Here is a 24,992-nt window from a genome sequence, read left to right as displayed (position 1 = left end):
CTCTAACAATACACCAAACATCATCCTAGAAAATGATCGATGAGTCGTCGCATATCGAGAATCTGCACTACCCGTAAAAAGACTTCCACATAGTAAAAATGTCTCTCTAAACGCTATAACTTTGGTGAACTATCTAGACCAATCATTTTTATATTTGTATATGATCATATTAGCCCATAAACAATTAGGCTCCGAAGAGAATTTATTGCACCATTTTGATAAGAGAGCTTTGTTGAATTAATTAAAATCTCTAATTTTCATGTTCCCTTGATCTTTAAATCTCTTCACTTTAGCATAACTCATCAAATTACGAAATGAGGACTCAAAGGATCCCAAAAGAAATGTGCACATAATTTTTTTCATCTTCACGGCCACATATTTTAGAATAAAAAATAAAGACACCATAAAAGTGAGCATAAAGGTCAATGCACTTTTTATGAGGACTAAAAGACCCCACTTTCGAAATCATCTTCCTCTTCCAGATAATCAAATCTCAAGAGGTTTTGGAGCGGGCTTTAGCACCAAGAGACATACCAAGATAAGTAAACGGAAATATTCCAAGGCTGAAGCCCATAATACTTATCAAATATGTTTTCCTCTATTGGAAAAAGAGTCCGAGAAAAAAATATTAGACTTAGTTGTTAGGATTTGGATCCCCAAATCTAACCTATTTAAAACGATATATAAAAACGCAAGAAAAAGAAGAATACAAGAAGACACAAATTTATAATAATTCACTCAAATGAGTTACGTTCACTTCAGGCATCACCAAATTTTACTAGGAAGAAGAATAAAAAATACAGAGTTTTTGCCTCACACTTTTTCTCTCTAAAATTCTATCATCTCAATTGTAAATCCTTAATAATCACATATTTATAGGGTAAATATTCGGGTAATAAAATATAAATAACTCTTGGTCAGGCCCAAGCTCAAACTCAAATACAAACTCAATAAATTTCAATTAACTATTATAGAGTTTATTATAAGTGTAGGCTTCATAACTTAACATTAGCGATATTGACCCGCAATTTAAAGCATGCTCTGAACAATCAATAATATAATGCAGATGTTTGACATTTCAGTGTGTGGTATGTATTATGCACAGTGTATCGGCAGTGAAGAGTGGATGAAAATGTCAAAAGGAGGCATCCTTGCCCGCAATTCTCTCCTTTAATGAGACCAGTATATTCTGCGAACTTTAACCTTCTAGAAAGTGATTTCATGACAATGACGAACAAGAATGGAGACACGGGTCACCTTGTCTAATAGCCCTTGAACTTTCAAAAAACCCTTTAGGACTTCCATTCACAATCACAAAAAACTTTGTCGTCGAAACGCAAAATTTTATACAATCAATTCACTTATCCTCATTTTTGTTCTACCCATTAAATCATTTTATTATATAATAATATATTTAATTTTTTATATTCAGATAATTCATTTTTTATAACCAAAACCAATCAATCTTAGTAATAACTACTAGGATGGCATTGCGTTGCAAATTTAAAGCTACTTATTTTAAAAATTCAATGATACAAAATTAACTACAAAAATGGTCATAAACACTTAATAGGTTCTCAAGAACCGATTAAAATATTTTAAAATAAAAATAAAAAAACTTGACTAATTTGAGTATATTTGTGTAAAATCTCATATTATAAAATTAATGTTATAAATCATAATGGTATATATTGTTAAAAATGTTAAAATTCGTCACTAATATTACGAGAAAAATTAATATCACAAAAAAAGTGACGAGATCAGATATAATGGTTGTTGACAATCCTTTACAATTTTTTAAAATAAAAGAAGAAAACATGGTTAGATTAATGTTTTTCTATATTATTGTTAGATTAGGTTTGATTAGGTTTTTGGATTTGGTTTTTAGATTGATTATGTTGGATTATTGTTATATTATGTTTATATTATTGTTAGATTAGGTTTATATTCTTATTAGATTAGGTTTATATTATTGTTAGATTGAGTTTGAAATAGTTTGATTAATGTTAGATTAGGTATATGTTTATGTTGATTTTGTTGGATTCATTTTAGATTTGGTTTATTATTGTTTGATTAATAGGTATATGTGTTTATGTTGATTTTGTTGGATTCATGTTAAACCTTCAGTCGCCCGCCCGTCGATCTACCTACAGCCGCCGCCTCCCACGCCATTGACGAACGATGCCGCTCTTCTTCGTCGCTCTTTTCCTGTAAGATTAGTTATTCTTGGTTTATTATATGGTTAGATTAGTTTAATGTTTGATTTATATTAGATTTTGGTTAGATTTTGTTAGATTTATGTTAGATTTTCATGTTAGATTTAGGTTAGATTTAATTTTGATTTATGTTAGGTTTGATTTATGTTATATTTTTTTAGATTTAAGTTTGATTGATGTTAGTTTAGGTTTGATTTATGTTAGATTATATTAGATTTAAGTTTGTGAATGAATTGATTATTATTGATTTATGTTAGATTCATGTATTGAATGAATTGATTATTATTGATTTAGGTTAGATTCATGTATTGAATGAATTGATTTAGGTTAAATGTGTATGAATGAAATAATGTTATATTAGGTTTTATTATTGTTTGTTTAGGTGGAATTTTGGTTGGATAATGTTAGATTATATTGAATTTTGCTTGGATAATGTTAGATTATGTTGAATTTTGGTTGGATAATGATAGATTAGGTTTATTTTTAGTGTGATTGATGTTTGATTATGTTTTATTAATGTTAAAAAGTGGTTTATATTGAGTTTGATTTAGGTTATATTTTGATTAGATTTATGGATATTAGGTTTTTAATAGGTTATATTAGGTAGAGATTATGTTAGAATTATGTAAGCCTAATTAATTTAGATGAATTTATGTAAATAATAATGCGAGTTGTTTTACATCTTATTAGAAAGATGGAAATACCTGATAAAAGTTGGATGACATTACGTCGAGATCATCCAGATTACGAGGAAGGTGTTGACAAATTCCTCGATTATACTGTTAGGAGTACATCCCAGCAAACAGTGAAATGCCCATGCGTGAAATGTCTAAACACGACGTTTATGGAAACAGACGATGTAAAGACTCACCTCATCATTTATGGAAACAGATAAATGATGAAGGAGTGGTTCATTATCCAGAAGCGCCTTTCACTTTGACATCCGATAATAAAAAACGTCTTTGTAAATTCTTGAAAGATCTCAAGTTGCCTGATTGTTTTTGCTCAAATATCGGCGGTTGTGTAAATTTGGAAGAGAAAAAGATTTCGGGATTAAAGAGTCATAACTGTCACATTTTATTAGAATATATTATTCCTTTAGCAACCCGTGGATTACTTCTAGATAATATGTATGATGCGTTAGTAAATTTGTCTCAGTTCTTTCGGTTGTTGTGTTTCAAAGAGTTGATTCAAGCGGACCTCGAACATTTGTACATGGATATTATGTTAACACTTTGAAATTTGAAATGATTTTTCCACCGTCAATCTTCGACGTCATGATGCATCTCCCAGTTCACTTATCATTTGAGGCTTTGCTTGGGGGACTTGTCTAGTATCGATGGATGTATCTGTTTGAACATTACATTGATACAATGAAAAGATATTTGTGGAATAATAACCACCCCGAAGTCTCTATAAACGAGAACTATCTTGTAAATGAGAGTATTAGTTATGTGCCAGGTATATGGAGGAAGAAGACCAAGAAAATGTACAAACTGAAATCTCGGGAATTTCAATATTTTCATCGTTGGAAGACCTATCTAACGGAAAAATATACAACTTAGATTATAACGATTGAGTGACAGCTCATTCATACATTTTGAAAAATTGCCCCGAAGTATAACATTTTTACATGTAAGATTCTATGTTGCTGTTATGGTACGTCTTATTAATTAGCATTAAAGAGTATGCTATTCGATCTATTTGTAGAGATTATATGCAATATTGCAATAACAATGAGTCCCGTGGAGAAACATTTGCCACCTATTTCAAGCATGGAGTGAGTAAATTATAAACCATATCTAATAACTTTATATTTATTTTAACGACTAAATTTCGGGAATGTATATATATAGGTCACTCAATTAGTAGAAAAATAACGACATATCAAAAGACCTCAGGATCTTAGGAGAAGGTCCAGGTATATACTCGTCTATGTATGTTTGGTGTAAAGTAAACGGATACAAATTTTGTACAAAAAAACACGACGAAGGTTTGACCACTCAGAATAGTGGGGTGGTTGTTAAAGGGTACAACGGGTCTGAAACTATGTCATACTACGAAGTTTTAACGGATATAATCGAAGTACAATACTTTTCTCACAAACGAGTTGTCTTATTCGAGTGTAAGTGGTTTGATACACACTCGGGGGAACTAGGAGTGAAAGTGGATAAATATGGCTTCGTAAGTATAAATGTAAACCGAATTTTAAAAACCCAAAGTCAGGACCTGTATATATTGGCGAGTCAAGCAAAACAAGTATTTTTACGCCCCTGATATGTCAGCCCGACCCGGTTGGAATATTGTGACAAAAATAAAACTACGGTTTACAAATATATAGTTCAGATTAATTAATTAGGTAGATTTATGTTTTTTTACTTTATATTCATTCTTATTACTACTTTATTTCGATTATTCGCTCATTTTATTAATGGTACATTAAGAATGTGTGAAGGTCGTAAAGAAACTTGGAAGAGTATGAGGAAAGCACCCAACAAACTGTCTAAGCACTACCAAAACCTACTTGCACAATCAGAAAACTTAAGGTTCTAAGAAGAGTCTTCTAGAGATCAAACACATATTGCTGTAAACCCGATAGCTACTACTCCCCCAGTAGACGAGGATATTGATGCTGAGGCTGAAGAGTTTGTTTGCTGATATGGGGGATGACGATGAGGCTGACGACGAGGCTCACGAGTAGGAGCACGGTTTCACTCCTGACCCATCATCGACAGGTAACATGTTTACACTTAGTGATTGTTTGTATTGATTTACATCTAATTATAAATTTGATAATTTTGAAGAAACTTCCTCCCGCAAGAGACGGGGGAAGAACAAGAATATCGCGCTATTGAGGAGGCCACCGGGGACAAAGATTTCTCTGACTTTTAGAGCGATAGATGGGAGGCTCGGTGGTGTCGGCGAGGGAAGAACAATGTGGTCTAGACATTTGGGGTCTGTTGTGCGGGACCCCTTAGCCATCTCACACCGCCTCCTGTAGTGGAATGCATTAAGTGCTGATCAATTGGATTCGATTTGGATTGCTATGACGGTAATCATTACTTAATTATACATTAATAATTCAATACTTATTTATAACATTTGAATGATTTATTTTTCAGGATCCGTTCGAGTGTACTGATGGTTCTATTGATGATTATCGAAGGTCCGGATTGGCACACGCCAAATAGATATGGGATAAATGGCACTCGGATTTGAATAGAGATTATATCCGAATTCATCTAGAAGACGAGGCGGTGGTACTTGCCAATCCTCCACGAGACTACAACCAAGATGATTGGGATTTGTGTGTCGAAACGATTACTTCACGGAAAAATTTAAAGTATGGTTTCATAATTCAAATAAAATATGATATTAATTATTCTAACTTCATTTTTTATTTTAAATTCAGAAAAAAAAAAGTCGTACAAATGTTGTTAACAGAAAGAAGCTAAAATTCCCACATCATACGGGAAGTAGATCGTTTGCTCAAGTGGAAGAAGAGTTGGTAAATACATTATTTGTAATAACTTAATATAAAAATTGTTATTAATTATATAAATCATTTATTTCAACAGGCGCTTGAAATGGGACAGACACTCTCTGTCGTTGAAGTATTCAAGAGCCGTACCCCAAAACCTACCAAAGAAAACTCAACCCCCAACCCAGACGAACTAGCGCAAGAGAAAATTGTAAGTGAATTGAATTTAAATAAATTATTTATAGCTAATTTATTTATTATATAAATGAAAATTTATTTCAAATGTGCAAGTTGAGATGGAGGAAGTAAAAAGTAACGAACTAGAAATATCTGACTTTGAGTTGATGGAGAGAGTGTTCGGACGCCAAAAACATAAGGGAGTTATCGGTATGAGATCAGGCGTCCGACCCACACACTTTCGTGAGGATCTTCGAAGTGACAACAATTCACAACGAGCCACTAATCGATTGTTTGAGGATAATCAAAGAATGACGATGGAACTAGAGGAATTGAAAAAAAGGGATGAAGAAAAAACTCAAACGATTAATCAAATACAAGAGGAAAATGTAGAATTGATTTCAAGAATGGATAGGGAAAGTGCAAAACAGGAGAAGGAAATGTTAGAAATGAATGCAAGATTAGAGAGTTTTGAAATGTTTATGATGCAGTATCAACCACTCCCTCCTCCCCCACCAGCTAATTCTAGTATGTTTCGACTAAAAACAGGTTTATGAATTGAATACGTTTTAATTTTAATGTAAAACATGTTGTTTGGATGATTGGTTTGGTTGAGAATTTTGGAATGATCATTTGCTTTATGAATGTCATTTGTTTTATGAATTGATATTGGTTTGGCTGAACAGATTTCGGTTGAGCACAAAACAATCGGGCTATTTTGTACATTTTGTAGGAAAAAAACGAAAGTTAAATAGAATCTTTCGGTTTTTCTTGAAAAGGAAAAACCGAGAGTTCTTCATATACCTCTCGGTTTTATTTGAAAAGGAAAAACCGAGAGATATTTGGAAAGCTTTCGGTTTAGATACCCGAGAAAAAAACCGAAAGTTAATTGGAAAACTTTCGGTTTTTCTTCAGAGGGAAAAATCGAAAGTTAATTAGGTCATTTTCGGTTTTTCTTCAAAGAGAAAAACCAAAAGTTGTGTAATTAACTTTCGGTTTTTCTTCAAAGGGAAAAATTGAAAGTTTTCCAATTAACTTTCGGTTTTTCTTCAAAGGGAAAAACCGAAAGTTTTCCAATTAACTTTCGATTTTCCCTTTGAAGAAAAACCGAAAGTTAATTTGAAAACTTTTGGTTTTTCCCTTTGAAGAAAAACAGAAAGTTTTTCAATTAACTTTCAGTTTTTCTCTCGGGTATCTAAACTGAAAACTCTACGATATCTCTCGGTAAACGCCCAATTGTTTTTAACGAAAGAGTTAATACCGAGGAATGACGAGAGTCACCTAAACTTTCGGTATTGGGTCTATACCGAAAAATATATGGTCAAAACCGAGAGTTTTTACACTCGTTTTTTACCCCTTTTTCACCAGTGATTTAATTATAATATAAAAATAAAAATATTTTTATATAATAGATTTTATTAATATCAAATTAGTTAGTTGATATAGAATAGTTAAATTATAATCATAATTTAAATAAATATGCTAAGTAGAAATCACTAGACAATTTCATTGTTATAATTTTTGTTTGGTTAATTGGATAAATCTATTTTAATCTTAACCCAACTCATTTAAAATTTTCCAACTCAAAATTTACCAAACCAAATTAATAATTTCATGTTGGTTTAGGAGATAAGGATTCAGATTCGAATTCTCGGATAAACCTTTTGTTTAAAAAAAAAAGATGCATGATTAATGGTAATGACAATTTCAAAAATATAGACGCAAACAAACATAATTTAACCTTAAAAAGTAAAAGGGGAAGAAGAAAACAAGAAAAAATATATTAGACGATAATAATAATAAATTGACAAGACTGATCTCCAAATATTTTTAAGTCAAGGTCGTGGAATAACACTATTTAGGAAGCAAATACTTGGAAGAAAGAAAAGACAAGCTTACGTGTTTAAATATTTGGATTTGCATTTTATTTTTATTTTTCGATTGATTATATATTACTTTTCACTTTGCACAAATAATTGTTTATTTCAAATCAGGGTTGTCGAGATCAAATTAAATAAAATTTTGATAAATTTAAATCAACATTTTGTAAAGTATCCAAAATGAGATTAACCATTTAGAGAATAACAAGAAAATCGTAAAAAATGTTTATCAACAAACAAACTTAACATAAAAATTTAGTGTTACGAGGTCGGAAATTCTCAAGAAAATCAATAAGTTTATTGATCGACTCCACCGATTTTCTAAAAGAGATCATTCATGTCGTCAGCGTTATAGAGTAAACGCGTCGATCGACAACAATCACTTAACGTCTTACGATTCTTTTAGAGCTAAATAGTTCACCATAAAATAATCGAGATAAATACTCAACAACTCAATCTAACCAAACTCGCGATTTTTATCCAAAAATATTAACAAACAACGATTGACTAAAGCATCACTCACTCAATGTCAATCATATTCTAAAGTAAGTATTGGAATTAAACTAATTTCATTAATTAAATGGAAATAAGAATTTGGGAAAATAAATTCATACCAAATTCAAATTTGAATTAATGGTGAAATTTAATTTAAATGAAAATGAATTTGTTAATTGTTATAATTAACAATAATGTCCTTAGGAGACATGTAACAAATAATGTTAATTGTTATTGTAACTACAAAATAATTATTGATATCAATTATTATTAAGTGCTAACATATTGAATCTATGTAATTTGCATTCTCCTAATAAAGAGGAAATGTCAATGTAATGAAGAGGCAAACAATGTTAATCATTGAATAGATGAATTAGTGGTCGTTGAATTAAAGTATTGATAAATGATTTAGGGTTTAATTTTCAACTATATATATATTTTCACTCTAATTATCTTACACCATATCATCTTACTCTATCTCTCTCTAAAATTCCAAAAGTTAATTCACTCTACATTTTCTGTTGAGCCCGGTGATAAGGATTCAAATACTTTTTAAGTTCGTTGCGTAGTGATTTTAGTGCCGAATTACTACTAGATTTGTTGTACTCTAGGAGATAGTCATCTGCGATAAGCTCCAACACAAGAGGAGATGTTGAATCTGTTTTAAGGGGAAATGTGTCTAACACATGTCTCGAATTAACTATCAAATTCGGTGATTTCGTTCTTTGTATATTTTATTTTATTTTATTTCTTTGTAACATTTTATTTTATATATATTATGTAATTTAAAGACAATAACACTAACAATATGCTTCAAATCGTGTAACTCATTTGCAATGCAAAAATAAATAATGTGTCGTCTCAACCTCTTCGCTACACATTCTACCGCGACAAACCATAATTTTGTATTATAATAATAGAAAATTGAACATCCCTAATAATACATCATTTTTCTATGCATCTATCATCGTCAATATCCCATGCATCCCATGCACGACATGTTAGAATATGAGAAAGAGAAATTGTATATTGGATGGTATATTTAGTTACATAGATTATGTTTATTATATAGACATTAATTATACTTATCAAAAAAACTAATATAATATAATAATATAGTAATTATATTATCAAAATTTATAATATTGTAACATATATTATTATTATTATTATATATTATAACATAATATAATAATTATATTATCACAATTTATAATATTATTTTATATTTGAAAAGAGGCTCATTTTACCAACAGTTAAATAAGGTCCGAATCTTCTACGACCTTTTGATCAATACTCTCCCTCAAACTTAGCTAAATTATTGGAGTGAAGGATAAGTTTGGAGCATCTGTGAGTACCACTTCATTAAAAACCTTATCAAGAAAACTCTTTAGGACAAAACCTTGATAAGGGAAAAAGAGTGTAGTCTTCACCGATTAGAGAAGAGGATCAATGTCTCGAGAGATCTACTAGCCCATGTTTGCTGTAGATGTGGTTGCAAATCTTGAGGCTAGCGGCCTTGGTGAATATGTCAGTAGATCAACTCCTTATAAAACATGGCAATGTTACTCCTTCTTTAATCTTATCTCTTACTTTGTTCTAGTCAACCTCTATATGTTTGTTCTTTCATGAAAGACTAGATTTGTTGCTATATAGATTTTTGTTTGATTATCATAATGCATAGTGATTGGAGTTGATGATTCGATACCTAAATCCTTGATGAGAGCCTTTAACCATACCAACTCATTTGTTAACTTCCTCATAGCCCGATATTCAGTTTCAACCCTTGAACAATACACCACTTTCTATTTCTTAGACTTCCATGTAAACAGATTGTCTCCTATGAAAGTGCAATAGCCCGTGGTTGATTTTTTATCAACGATGTCTTCAACATCACAATACCCAACTATCTCAACATTTCATTCTTTTCCATCCAAATGCCTTGACCCGGTGAGCCTTTGAGATACCAAAGAATCCTTTCAACCATGTTACAATGAGAGATCGTATGCTTCTTCATGTGTTGGTTAATAAGTCTCAAGTATTGAGGAGGATTGGTGTAAGGTTTGTCTATTGGATCATCATTTTTTCTCCCCATTTCGCTTGACCTTATAGCCTAATTTTCTCGAGTGGTGTTTTGGTTAGTTTATAGCCTAATTTTCTTGTTTCACTTATTAAATCAAGAGTATACTTCCTTTGTGATATAAATAAGCCTTCTAGAGAACGACATAGTTGATCACTACCTAAAATGATCAAGCCATCCACATAAATAAGATAATAGTGATGCCTTGAGGATTTTGAAGTGTGAATAGGGTGTGATCAGCTTCCGATCTACTAAAACATTTATCTTTGAGTATTGAGATGAGCTTGTGATACCACGTTCTTGGAGATTGTTTGAGTCCATAAATTGATTTCCTAATCCTTAGGACTTTTCCTAGAGTGATTGAATTTTCAAGACCTAGTGGCGGAGTCATGTAAACTTCTTCTCACAATTATACTTGTAAGAAGGCATTCTTCACATCTATTTACTAAAATCCTATGAAAGGTTGGTAGAAATGGACATAATAACTCTAATTTTGTGAAGTTTTGTTGTAGGTGCAAAAGAATCCTTATAATCATCCCCATAGTTTTGCGTGAACCCCCTTACAACTAGGCCTGCCTTGTACCTTTCTATATCATCATTACTTAGGTACTTGATTATAAATATCCATCTTGAGATCACGACTTTCTTTTTTAAAGGTAACTCAGCTTCATCCTAAGTATGGTTTCTATTCATGTTACCAATTTCATTATCAGCTGATGCAACCCATTCTTTACTCTCATTACCTTCTTCCTAGCCTTGTGGTAAGTGATGTAGATCCATCTTTACATAAATGTTGGATAATTTGATGGAAAAGGGTCAAGTGAACACACTTGTATTGGATGAAGAATAGCTTGATTGTTGTAATACTTCGAATGTTTCGAGCCAAATTTTTTTTCTAGTGTTTCTTCTTAGTGGAATGATTTTTTCAACTGATTCTTCCACTTGATACCGAACTTGATGTTGATCTATAATAGGTTCACATTTATTCTTTCCTTCAGCTTGATATGGAGACTCGTCAATTCACGTTCACTCTTTCCTTCAGCTTGATATGGAGACTCATCATTTTGATATGATTCCACTAAGTCATATTCATTTTGATCTCTCATTTCTAGACCAGTCTCTAGATTCTCATTTTTATTTGGTTGAGTATTAGTATTTTCTTCATTAGTCCTGGTACTAAATGGTTGATATCGAAGACTCCATTATATTTGATGTAGAGTTGGTGAGATCCTTGATACTTTCATTTTGTCATAGTACCCTTAATTCTCCATAAATTTCACATCTTTAGACACTAGCAGCTTATTGTTGATCGGATCATAACAATTATATCCCTTTTGTGTTGTTGAGTAGCCTAGGAAGATATTCTTTGTACTTTTAGCATCTAGTTTGGTTCTTTGATCACCAAATTGATTTATATTGGCAATTTCTTTGAGGAGAGAATACAAGTCTTACTCACTAGATCACCATGAGATGTTTCTATTGCCACTTCTTTCATTTGTTTAGATGAGTCGGCTTGATCTTGACCTCTCTCAACCTCTTGAGAAATATTTACCCTCAATAAACTTGGCCTTAGGTGTGGATAGAGTATGTACCATTTTGCAACTAGGTGACTCTTCGTCTTACAATGGGTGCACCATGGTGGCTTATAGTCTTTGACGAATTTATTGCCTTGGTATCCACCTTTATTGGTTGTTGGAGTCTCTACTTTATTAGACATTGGAAGATCTCCTTCATTGTTAAACAAACCGAATGATCCTTGTTCCTTTTGAATTTGTAAGCACACTTCATCTAAGCTTGGAAGCTTGTCTACCCTCAAGAGATGTTTGATGAGATCTTAAATGAGGGGTTTAATGTGAGAAATAATCCAAAGACTTTTTCTTGCTCTTTTTATTCATTGATCACAGCCGAATCCATGGTGCTAGGTCTTAGCATATCTAACTCGGCCCAAAGTGATCTGAATTTTCCAAAATGATTGGTGAATTTCATGTCTTCTCGACTGAGGTTGTTACTGACTTTCTTGACTTCAAATACTCTAATGAGGTTTGAGATGTTTCCATAGATATTTTTTAGAGTTTCCCAAAGATCATTTGATGTTTCTCAATATGAATAAGCCTTCAGAATAGGTGCATCAAGGGAATTTTGAAGAAGACCAAGAACGATTTTATCTTCTTGAAACTATTTGTCTTCTGCTTCTAGCTTGGTTTCTTCTTCCTTTTCTTTCATGGTAGTGTCAAAGTCTCCATCTTTCTTGATGATGGGTTTTGGCAAAGGCTTGGTTCTTTTAATATGAATTCATTTGTCTTTTATTTCCAGCTTGGCTTCTTCTTCATTTTCTTTCATGGTAGAGTCAGAGTCTCCATCTTTCTTGATGATGGGTTTTGGTGAAGACTTGGTTCCTTTAACATGAATTCATTTGTCTTATGTTGTCAATTTGGTTTCTTCTTCCTTTTTTTTGATGGTAGAGTTAGAGTCTCCATCTTTCTTGATGATAGATTTTGGCGAATGGTTGGTTTCTTTAACATGAATCCATAACCCTCTACCACACAGGGTGGTTGTTCTTGTGGTTCTACACTATAGGAGATAGTTTGCTCCTTTTAAAATTACTGGAATCGCAACTGGTTTAGTGCTATCCATGGTTTTAAATTAATTTGCTTCAAAAAATAGAGATATCCACAATTCTAGTATTTTGTCAACTCAAGAATCAATGATTTTGATGATTAAGTCTTAGAGTGAAATAAGTCTAGTAAAGTAAAAGATTTAAGAACTAAATATTTTAATATTTGAAATCAGAGTTTTGAGCGGAATAAGACTAGAAAAGTAACCAAAGATTGAAAGAATATGGTTCCATATTAGAATAGTAAGAATAATTGTATTTAATTGTTATATATTATAGCATTCCATCAATGGCTAAAGTAACCATTGATGGAGGCAGCGAAAGACAGTGATTATATGCTCAAAAGAGAAAAGAATGTTCTAATATCGTGTTAGAATATGGGTGTAAATGAACTGAGTCGCTCGTGAATGACTTGGTCAAAGTTTGATTCGAGTTCGGTCAAAATCGAATTTGAGCCGAGCTCGAGCCAGCTCGTTTAAGATTCGAGCCGAATTCGAGCTTAGGTAAAACTCGTTTGATGGCTTATCAAGTTTTTTTAGCCTAATCATATACAAACTTTTTTATTATGTTTTAATCAAAATTTGAAATTTACCCATAAGATTATCTATGAGCTTATTGCTTATGGGCTTTCCCAAAATATACTTATAAATTAAAAAATATATGTTATATAATATTTATAAGGAAATAAATAAATTTGATATTAATTTAATAATAAAAATATTTTTTTTAAATCATAAATATAATTATACTATAATATTATTTAATATATGCAATCTAAATTTAATATATTTTTATAAGATATAAGACTATTTTTATTTCACTATAAAGTATTTATCAAGATATATCAGAATAATATTTATAAATTAAAAAATATATATTATATAATACTTATAAGTTATAAGAAAATAAATAGATTTAATATTAATTTAATTGAAAAAATATAATTTTTAATAACCAATCAAAATATAATTATATTATAATATTATTTATATATGGAATCTCAATATATTATATTTTATAAGATATAAAATTATTTTTATTTCACTATAAAGTGTTTTATTTTTTAAAATAAACATAATAGAGTCTAATATATTTTTAAGTTTATCTCAAATACAATACACCACTTGAAAATATTCTTCTCAAACTTACTTAAATATGAATAACTCTCTTAGGTATTAGACGTGTATTCTTATGCGAACCAATACGTTCATTTTTACGTGAACCAAATCCTAGCTGAGGAAGAGTTACAGAGCGTAAAACAAAAAAAATACGCGGAGGGTTTTACGGTTCAATGTATAAACTCTCGATTTCCATTATGTTTTTTTAATATAAGAAATTAATATTTAAATATATTTAAATTCGAGCCTTTCGAGCCGAACTTGAGTCTATGATTATGTGATCGAGTCAAGTTCGAGCTTAATATTGAAAACTCGAGCTAAGCAAGTAAAAAAACGAGTCGAGCCGAACTCGATTTAGGACTAGTTCGAGCTCGGCTCAGCTCGTATACACCCTATGTTAGAATATGAAAGAAAAATTGTATATTTGATAGTATCTTTGGTTACATAGATTATGTCTATTATATATATATATATATATATATATATATATATATATATATATATATATATATATATATATATATATATATATATATATATATATATTAATTAGACTTATAAGAAAAATAATATAATATAATAATGATATTATCACAATATATTTTATCAACATATTATATTATATTTGAAAAGAGATTCTTTTTGACCAACGGTTGGATAAGATCTAGAACATTTTGATCAATATGATACTCCATCCAAAATATGAGATTTTTAAAAGAAATTTAGAATCTCACCACTTCTCCCGTAGATAACCACACACGACAATCTCTACAAATAAAATGTGACAATGATCAACTTTAAAGGAATTCATATATTGTCAATGTAAGATATCACACGAGAAAGAAATCATCACATTACGCTCCATATTAACTGATTTCTATCATTAAGTGATCTCATGTATTTAATATACTCGACAAACTATTCGAACGTTGATCGAACATGTCATTGACCAAAACATTTTTACAGATCCCGACCGAAGCAAGAGTTGAGAATGACAAGACAATACTTCTAACACTATACCAAACATCGTCTCATAAATTGATCAATGAGTCGTCGTCTATCGAAAATCTACCCCGCACGGAAAAAACTCACATAGTGTACATGTCTTCCCAAACACTAGAACAAGTTGGTTGATAAATAACTTTATTGAAACATCCATATCAATGATGTTCATATTTACATCTCATCCTATCAGACTAAAAGTTAGGATTTTCAATAGGTTGGTTATAATATATTAAGATCAATATTTTATGAGTTTGATAATTTTTTGAATCATATAAATCCAATAAATTATATTTAACAGGTTTATTAACTAATTTGATAATAATTAGTTAAATAAAATCAAATAAAAACATCATTACACTTTTAAAGATATTATTTTATGTCTAACTAAATAAATTTTTAATATATAAAAATATATATAAGTATTTTGAATAAAAATAATAAAAGTATTGAATAAATATAACATTTAACAACAATTAAAGAATAATAAAAAAAATATTTTTTAAGTTGGTAAATTTTCAAATTTTGTTTGTCCATTAATATTAATTAATATTTTTTGAGTGCGTCACAAATTAATTTAATTATATAAATAAATCTTATATTTGAAACTAATAAAACATTTTTACTATTAAAATTATATATTTTAATTTATATCTAACTATTTTATTTTTTATTTTGTTTGGATTCAATCTATTGTTAACCGATTTTAATCAATTTAAATTATCATTTATAATCCAAACTATCCTTTATAAGTTTAACCTAAAATATTATAGCCATCTTCCACAAATTGTACTTTGACTAAAAAACATTTAACTTTTAACAAATTAATCTAGTCCGATCTTCTATTACGTTTTGGTATTCCCCTCTTTTGAACCAATAAGAATACGCGTAACTTGAATAATATATTAATATATCAATTTGAATTAAAATATATATATATATGGAACTCGAATATAATCCCGCTTTTTTTCTGATTCAACTTGAGAAGCACAAAGGAGTGAAACTTCCTTCACTTCACTCATTTTTACATTACAAACCTCAAAAGCGTTAAGTAGTGAAATCTCGGTACGATAAAAGTAAAGATACCATGATATTGAATATTTGCGGTATCCTAAGATTCTGGTGCTTTATCAATATAAACTATCAAGTAAAACAAATATTTTATTTTTTAGTCAATTTCATTAGTCGTATTATATATATTTTTAATTTATAAATATTATTTCGATATTTTGCTATATATTTTGGTATATATACTAAAATATCAAAAAAATTAAAACTTAAAACCGAAAATGTATCGATAATTTCGATATCGGTACATACCTTACCAATTTTTTTAATATTTATGATACAATATTTTTGATATGAAACCGAAAATATCAGTAATTTTCTCTTTTTATATACTTAATAGACACATTGTCACATTATTTGAAACTTAAACTATAACATATAAATCTGAGAGATATATTATTCCTTAAATCCAATATTATATTTATCATATTTGCATCTTTTACACATGTTTCCAAAATATCATATACAAATATTACCTTAAACTTTAGTGTAAATTGACTATATTTGGATTGAGGAATATTAACTTTTAAAAAGTTACAATTAGAAAATGAGCATAAAAGAAAAAATAAAAACATATTACAACTGAAATAAAAAATATTACAAGCACTTGCTATATTTCTAGATTGCACTTTTTCGTGCTTAAGAACGACATGTTTCAAGTTATTCGTGTTGTGTATAATATGTACGTTTATAATTACATCTTTTTTGTACGGTCCACTGATTTTTGTGTTGTCATTGTTCATAGACAAAAAATAATAATTTGTTTATATTTTTATAATTTTGTTTATTTTTAAAAAATATAGTTAATTAATAAATTTCAAATTTATCTAAAACTTATTAAATTTCAAATAAAATTTTGTTATTTTAAATATTTTGATCGATTATATATATATATATATATATATATATATATATATATATATATATATATATATATATATATATATATATATATATATATATATATAAACGAAATGTGACGTATCTTCAATCTCATACGAGTCGTGTCATAGGGTGTTGGTGTTGTCGTGCCGAGTTATTTACAGACTCTAAACTTAATACCCTTAGTTTTGAAGGTTTCAATCAATACTCTTGCCAATTTTCTGGTTCTTCTAGTGAAGAACTCAATGAACAAATTCGAGTTTAGTTAAGAGTGCATAATCCCCTTAGTTTTACAACTAATTAAACTTAGTTGAATCAAACCAAATATTGTGTCAAAGTGAAGTGATACAGTGCCATTGATGGTTCACATACAACTTTCCAGAATCCCAACAATAAGAAGAAAAGATAAGGAAAAAAGACAAAGGAAACAGGAGAAACATAGCCAATGTTTGTATTTTACATACGTCTAGTGATACATTACAAGTCAAGATGTGACCATTTTCCACTCTTCATTTCATATCTGGATGCCAAGTTATTTATAAACTCCAGACATCGTGTGTCTTTGACATCGTGCCTTCCTATTATGTGTTTTGTTAAATCAAATACTAGCACTCAATCGATCAAGTGTTCAAAATATATAATAAATATTACCTAAAAAAATTGGTTCATATGAAATTTAAATTTGTTATTTTTATAACTTTAACGTTTATTAAATTTATTAATATATATATATATTATAAAAATGAATGAAAAGATTAACTAAATTAATATTTTCAAAATGAGATTCAACTTTGAATCTGAAAATTTTCAAATAAAATCAAATTTTAAATATTATAAAAATAATAAAAATTAAATAAATGAGGATAAAATTTAGGCGGGAATTGAAGCAACAAAATCTAGATCACGTGGTCCCGTCTGACTTGTCTGCATCTGCCAGCTCCCTTCACTGCAAGTCAAAAAGCTCAGTCAAACCATTTTCTCTTCCCGTTCTAGTTCTCTGGGCCAAATTCCAAATTAATACCTCATTTTTATAATATATTAAAATATACCATCAAGTTTATAATATAGCACAGAACACCACAAACGCTTCCAAAATTTGCTATTAAAAATAAATAATTTAGAAAAGTTAGTCATCCTCATTGTAATAATAACTGTTAATAAAATTTAAATGAAAATTTTTAAAAGTACATATAACCCCACCATACCATTAATGCTTACAACAACATATTTGACTATTTTAAAATTGGATTCTGATGTAACAAAAAAATAAAACTATCATCTTTCTCATCTGTAAACCATCTTTTTAATAGTTTAATATGAAATTCCTGGATTCTTTTTTTCTTCAGTGTTAATAGTCCATTTTCTGGATTCTTCTTTGAGTATTAAAAAAATAAAAATAATATAAATTTAAAAATATGTATATTGGAAGAGGAATATACCTGTGACAATTGCCTAAAAAATGGTGAAGTTAGCAATGGTTGTTCATAAAAAAGGGTATGGGATGGAAATACTTTGTTCTTGATTAAGGAAATTTACACATGTCTAGAAATATTTTAATTATATATAAATATTAACTTGTTCTCATGTTCACAAACTAGGGTTCATTGTTTATAATATATAATTTATTGTTAATAATGTTTAATAATTCAACTTATTTTATTCTCACTCTTTTACAATACTATTGTTATTAGAAAAATATAAGATTACTATGAATACCTCACTAAATATTCAAATAGAACATTATCTAAATAAGGGTAAGTTTAATTCACCATGTACTCGATCAGTTTATTCGCTTAAACTTATTCTTAGATACTATTTTGATAGGATTCCGCTTATTCGTTTCAACTTTTTCAGTTAGAAGTAGGAGGTACATAAAACGCAAAAATTTTGATTAGCATATCTTCAGTCATGACGTTCACTTTAATTTATGATCTTCTAAGTTCTAAGTGAGAATTGAATACCTAACTTTTGGTCTCTTAGAACCAATCTCAAATAACTTATAATCTCATTTGTAAGGCCTTGTTTGATCAATGATTTTACTCGTGTTTACTCTAAATTTCTATTATTGAGAAAATAAGTAAAGATGGTCGGTGAATTCACTGGAGACATCCGAGTTGTTTGACGATCGTTTTCTTTTGTTAGTGTTTGCTTAGTGATATCGTTTTATTCATGTGGATGGTACTTTTAGATCACTCAATTTTTTTTTTTAAATTATTAGTGAACTTGAAAGACTTTTATTTATATTTTTTTATATTCAAAATTTTCATTTTTTTATAATCTAACACTTATGTTTATCATAAATCATCCATATTATTTAAATTGAGTGATAACAAAGACAAAAGAGATGCCATGACAAAAACATCACATCATGATCAATGTGGGATGACATGCAATTCAATGTACTAAAAAAAACCCCTCTCATACCATCAAAAGATCCCCTTTTCTGTACTCTCTTTCTATCTCACTTTCTCTCACTCACAAAAACACACACACACCACTACTATAAAATAAATACCCACATCTACTCTCTGGTTTCTAACAGTAACCAGGGGGTCACTCTCCTCTGTTCTTCACCCCATTATTATTATTATCTATTCACCCACCCAAGCTTACCATTTTCCCATCTCATGGCATGTTTAGACATGTACACTTCTAATCAAAACTCTTCATCATCATCACCATCCGACCATAACAATAACAAATCCAACCTTCCTCCCATCAGTCCAAGAATCTCCTTCTCAAATGACTTCGCCGAATCCCATCGCTACCATCGTCATCACAAACCCCCAAACCCATCTTCTTCAGCTGCAGCCGCCGCAGCATCTTCGGATTTCGAGTTCTGTGTCCCGACCGGAAACAATTCAACCATGATTGGAGCTGATGAGTTGTTCTTCAAAGGAAGACTTTTGCCTTTGAAACAAGGCACGACCACTCTCAGGGAGGAGCTAATGGTGGAGGAAGGTAATCAAAGTGTTATTGGTCGTCGTCTGATGTCTCATATGAGGCCTCCATTGAAGGGGTGGAAGGAATTGTTGGGTCTTAGAAAGGGAGGACATAATAGTAATGGATCGAAGAAATCTTCTTCTGCCAAGAACAATGATCAGGAATTAAGTGGGTAGAAAAAACAAGTACTCTGGGTCTAACAGGTGAATGACGAAATGCTGCTCCCAATGAAAGAGGACATTCATTTTTATTAGATTATTTAGTTTCTCATGTTGTTTTAATCATCTTGTTATGTTTTCTTTTATTTTATTTTTATCATTGTAATTGCTCAAATGGTTTTTTAGAGGGGTTTTTTGGGTTTGTTCTAGTGATGAAAGTTGTTTTTTTAATTTTGGTTATTTATAATTTTGATTTGATTCTCGTTATCTCATTAGTTAGTATGTGTTATCTTTTGATTTTGTGTAATTGCAAGAGATAAGTCTTTTTTATATAAACTAAAAAGAACAAAGATGAACTCACTAGCTTGAACCCCTTAACTTGCTTCATAAATACCAACATAAAATGATCTCCTTTAACTTGTTTGATTGTGTAGATGATTTATTTTTTTTGGAAAAATAAATTATAAAAGTAGTTTAGAATAAAAAAATTTATTTTTAGTTAGTTCAAATATATGATTAAAGCAAGGATAAAAAAAGAAATAAAATATAATTGGTGATTTTTTTATAATAAAAAAACAAACAAATCAAACGAGCTCATGCATGTTTTTTTATCTTTTTAATAACATTATATTTCTTTTACAAATAAAGTACTTGTAGAGTTTATTTGATGTGATTTTTTTTGGGTTGTGTGCATTGGATTTATTTGGAAAAAAATGTCAATATAATTTTATTTTATTTTATATGTAAAAAAGTGAGTCTTTATTTTATAAAATTAATTAAAACTTATTCTTAAAGATTTATTTAAAAAATATTGATGAGTAATAATTTTAATTAAGGAGTTGTGTGTTTTTTTATAACAAAGTCTTCAAAGGTATGGAGGCATTAGAGTTTATTCGGTTCATAATTATTTAAATAAACTTTAATTTATTTTAAAAAAATATTTATGGTAAATGGTTTTGAAAAATTGGTTTTAAAAAGAAAAAAATATAATATATATTAATATATTATGATAAAATATATTTTTTTAAAATATAAAATATTTTAGTATTTTAATTGAGTGCGGTGAAAATAAAACATTTAATTTTTGTTTGAATTATGGAGAATATAACACCTCACGGTCATGACTTTCATTTCCATTCAAAACGCTTCCGATATGAATCAAACACGTGACAATTTAGAATCTTAAGTTTTAATCGGTCACTCAGTTAAGATACACAATCAGTGATTCTATCCACAAAATACATATCATGTCTTATTTCTTTTCAAATTTTCAAATATTTATAATTTTTTAAATAATTTCAACACAATCAACAAGTATTCAATTCCCTCTAATCAATAACATCACTTATTTAATTAATTAAATTCAATAAAAAGTATTGAAATAATCACAAACTATTCAAATATCCTTATACTGAACAAGACCTTAATTTATTATAATATATTTTTATTTGATTTTTGATAAATTTTAAATATAACAAAAGAAAATAGTAATCAACCAATTATTCAAAAAAATTAATAAATCCCATCTCCAAATAACCCATCATCAAACAAGGTCTTAAATAAAAACAGTATAAAGAAACAGGCCCACTGAGTGAGTGAAGTCTATCATAGTAGCATAATAGGATTCTACACACCAAACAAACCAGTCCAATTAGAAGCAGAGGTTTGCAGTCAACGTTCAAAAAGAGACAGCTAAGCGACAGCTGCCATGCCATGTCATACATAATAAATCCCACTAGACAACAAGAAACCACTTCCAAGAACCAATACTACTTATGGATGGTTAATTCATCAAGAAGCATATTTATTTCAAGACAAATTTACCTCTGTGACATCCTTAAATATGTAAAAAAGTATCAAATAACCTCTAAACTTATTTTCAAAAAGTTCATTTCATTAAAGTTATTAGAATACATAAAGATACATTAATGAGATCATACAAAACATAGTGTTGAAATGAATCTTTACACAAAATTGTTTTTCTTATTTCAATCACAATTGCATAGTAAAGTGAAAATAATAATGATGTTGAAAAGTTGGGGATATAAAGTGTTGTATAGATAAAAATTGAAGGTAATAAATTGAATTTGTGTGGGTCAATATATGCTTTTTTTTTCTCTGGAGACGAAAGAAGGGATCAGATGAGACCGAGTCAGTCAAACATATGTCCGACCTCTATTGGTTTGGTCTGGTCTGGTCTGCACAAAGTAGGAGCAGCAACAGCTAATTCTCACATCCTTTAATTGGTCTGTTTTTTGCCCCATCACTCCAACCATTCCAAATCCGTGAAACATTTTATCTTATTTAATAAATAGTTTTAACTTTACCATTCAAATTAATTATCTCTGACATTTTAACTTTTATTTCCTTTTAATGCTTCTTTATTATATTTTTGTAATTACTTTTTTTTTTTTAAATATCTTATCATAGAGAACGTTTGGTTTGATTTGATTTAAACTGTATTTTGTTCATGTTTGAAATCATCTTAAGTATTTGATTGAATATATATACTTATTAATATACATATTTTTCGAAACAAGTTTGTCTTTGATATTGTCGTCGAGTATGAGTTTCGTGTCGAGATATTAAGTAATAGTAGCGTGTATCTTGTGTAGTGTGGTGTGATGATATGACAAAATAGAGATAGCTGGAGAGACTAATTTTAAAAAAGATTCATAAATTATAATTAGAGACTTAAACTTAAGAATAATAGGTAAAAAAACAGAATTTGGTATATAATAAATATTTTATTTGTTTTTGACCGAGCTTAATAAATAATATATATTTTTTAAGACTTATCTCATCTTAACCAGCTCTATCATTTCATATCATTTTTGTCTGAAATTTTAATTATCATATTATTATTATGTCTCAATATTAGTTTATAATTGTAACACTAAGAATTTTCTTTCCCGTAAAGCTAGTTTCTAGCACTACAAAAAAAACATGTATTTGCGACGGAATTTATCGATGAAATTTCTGACGAATATATAATTTGGGACGTTATTTTCATCTATATAATTTTTTTGCAAATATGAGTGTCGCTAACACTCCTACGGTTAAATATTTAGTCGGAAAATATTGGTGACGGTTTTTACGACGATATATTAGTGACAGAATATTCGACGATATGTGTGACAGAGTTTTTGACGAATTTTCCTACGGTATAAATAATTATTCTTTTCAACCTTCATTCCTACCCTTCATCCCAAGTTATTTATGGGTATATCCGTCGAAAATTTTATATTTTTAATATTTTATAATTTATATTATTACCTAAATTTTGTATTATATTTAAAAAAATATATTAAAACTAAATAATACAATTAATCATCCATTATCACAAAATAATATCATCAATCATCTATTATCACAAAATATATATTCAAATTAAACTTTAAACATAAGTCATTAAAACTAAAATATATATCAAATGATATTCTTGAAATTACGACTAATAGTACTAACAAAATCCATAAACACAATCAACTTACACAATCCATAAATGCAACCCATTGATTCTTTAAACATCAAGTATATATCAACGGGATCCAATAAAGCTTCGATCTTCAAACATATATCAACGGAATTCAACAAAGGTTCATCTTCAAACATATATCAACGAAATTCAACGAAGCTTCATCTTCAAACATATATCAACGACGAGTGAACAAAAGCTCGAAACTGCAATCAATCTAAATCAAATTTAAAATTAATTATGAAGATATTTTTATTACCTTCAAAATAGAAACAATAAATAACATAGTAAAATTGAAATTCATACCTTATCGTTGTCACTTCTTCCGACTTTTAAATGTTGTCATTATTTCGTTCATTTGGGCTTGCATAATTTCTTGTCCTTTTAGAAGAGCAGCAATTACAGCATCTGATTGAATCTTTTCTTCCTTTGTTTTCCTTCTTTCCTCAATCAATTCTTCATCTTTTTTTTTTCATTTCTTCTTTTCGTTCTTCATCATTTTTCTTCAACTCTTGTATTGTATCCTCTAATCTTGCAATTTTTTTTGAGATTTGTAAAGATGAAGATTCTTGATTCATGAAACAGAAGCTTGCCCCCGTGCCCATGCCAAATATTCTTCCTTTTTTAGGGCCACCCACAGCTATAACCCATAATTCCTCGCTTGTCATTTTGTTAGATTCGTCACAACTATCATTAACTTCGTTAAGCTCCACAAACTTTTCCTAAAAATACATACAAATAATATTGTTCAAAACAAATATGATTCATTTTTTTAAACAATCTTAAACTGAAATAATATAAAAGTAATTTAATACCGCTGCTTTAGCAGCTCGTGGGCCACTCCAGCTGCCATTCTTTTTTTGATATGTACGCATGAATGTCTCCATTACCGTTGGTATCCTTCCTAACTCCACTTCCTAGATAAGAGAATATATAACATAATATAAATTGATATTTATATGATTTAATTCACAAAAGATATTATTAATTAAAAAGATTAACAAACTTACAAGCCGTCTTTTATGTGTTTGAATACTTATGGATCCTCCACAATATATGGACCCCATAGATTCCTCAGAATTCGCTTTCCGACTTGTTTTTGCTTTTTTACTTTTACACTCATATTCAGGAGTCGCGAAAGTACTTTGCATTTTTTCCCAACTTTGGTCAGAAATGAACCATGGCTTTTTGTTACATCGTTTCGCATGATATACAACATTCCTTATTTTTTCACCCCCTTTTCTATTGAATATTCGTCGAATCTCTGATGTGTGAATCTCATCGTATTTGAAACGCAGCTGTCATAGATTATAACATATTTTTATTCATTTACTATAAGAAAACAAAATTAAATTAACTTACATTGAATTAATGCCACCATAATTCTTTAACTTCTAGTG

At 29.3% G+C, this 24,992-nt stretch overlaps 1 protein-coding gene across 1 annotated transcript; it reads left to right on the top strand.

Annotated features, from left to right (window-relative positions):
* Positions 1-19,655: 19,655 nt before the first annotated feature.
* Positions 19,656-20,132, top strand: LOC124919977. The gene has a single exon (XM_047460355.1). It carries the CDS (start codon positions 19,656-19,658, stop codon positions 20,130-20,132), a length of 477 nt encoding a protein of 158 aa, XP_047316311.1.
* Positions 20,133-24,992: the final 4,860 nt, after the last annotated feature.

The sequence above is a fragment of the Impatiens glandulifera genome, chromosome 1 (genome assembly GCF_907164915.1).
Source record: "Impatiens glandulifera chromosome 1, dImpGla2.1, whole genome shotgun sequence".
Lineage (NCBI taxonomy): Eukaryota > Viridiplantae > Streptophyta > Magnoliopsida > Ericales > Balsaminaceae > Impatiens > Impatiens glandulifera.
This window is presented reverse-complemented; position numbering and strand designations above follow the sequence as displayed.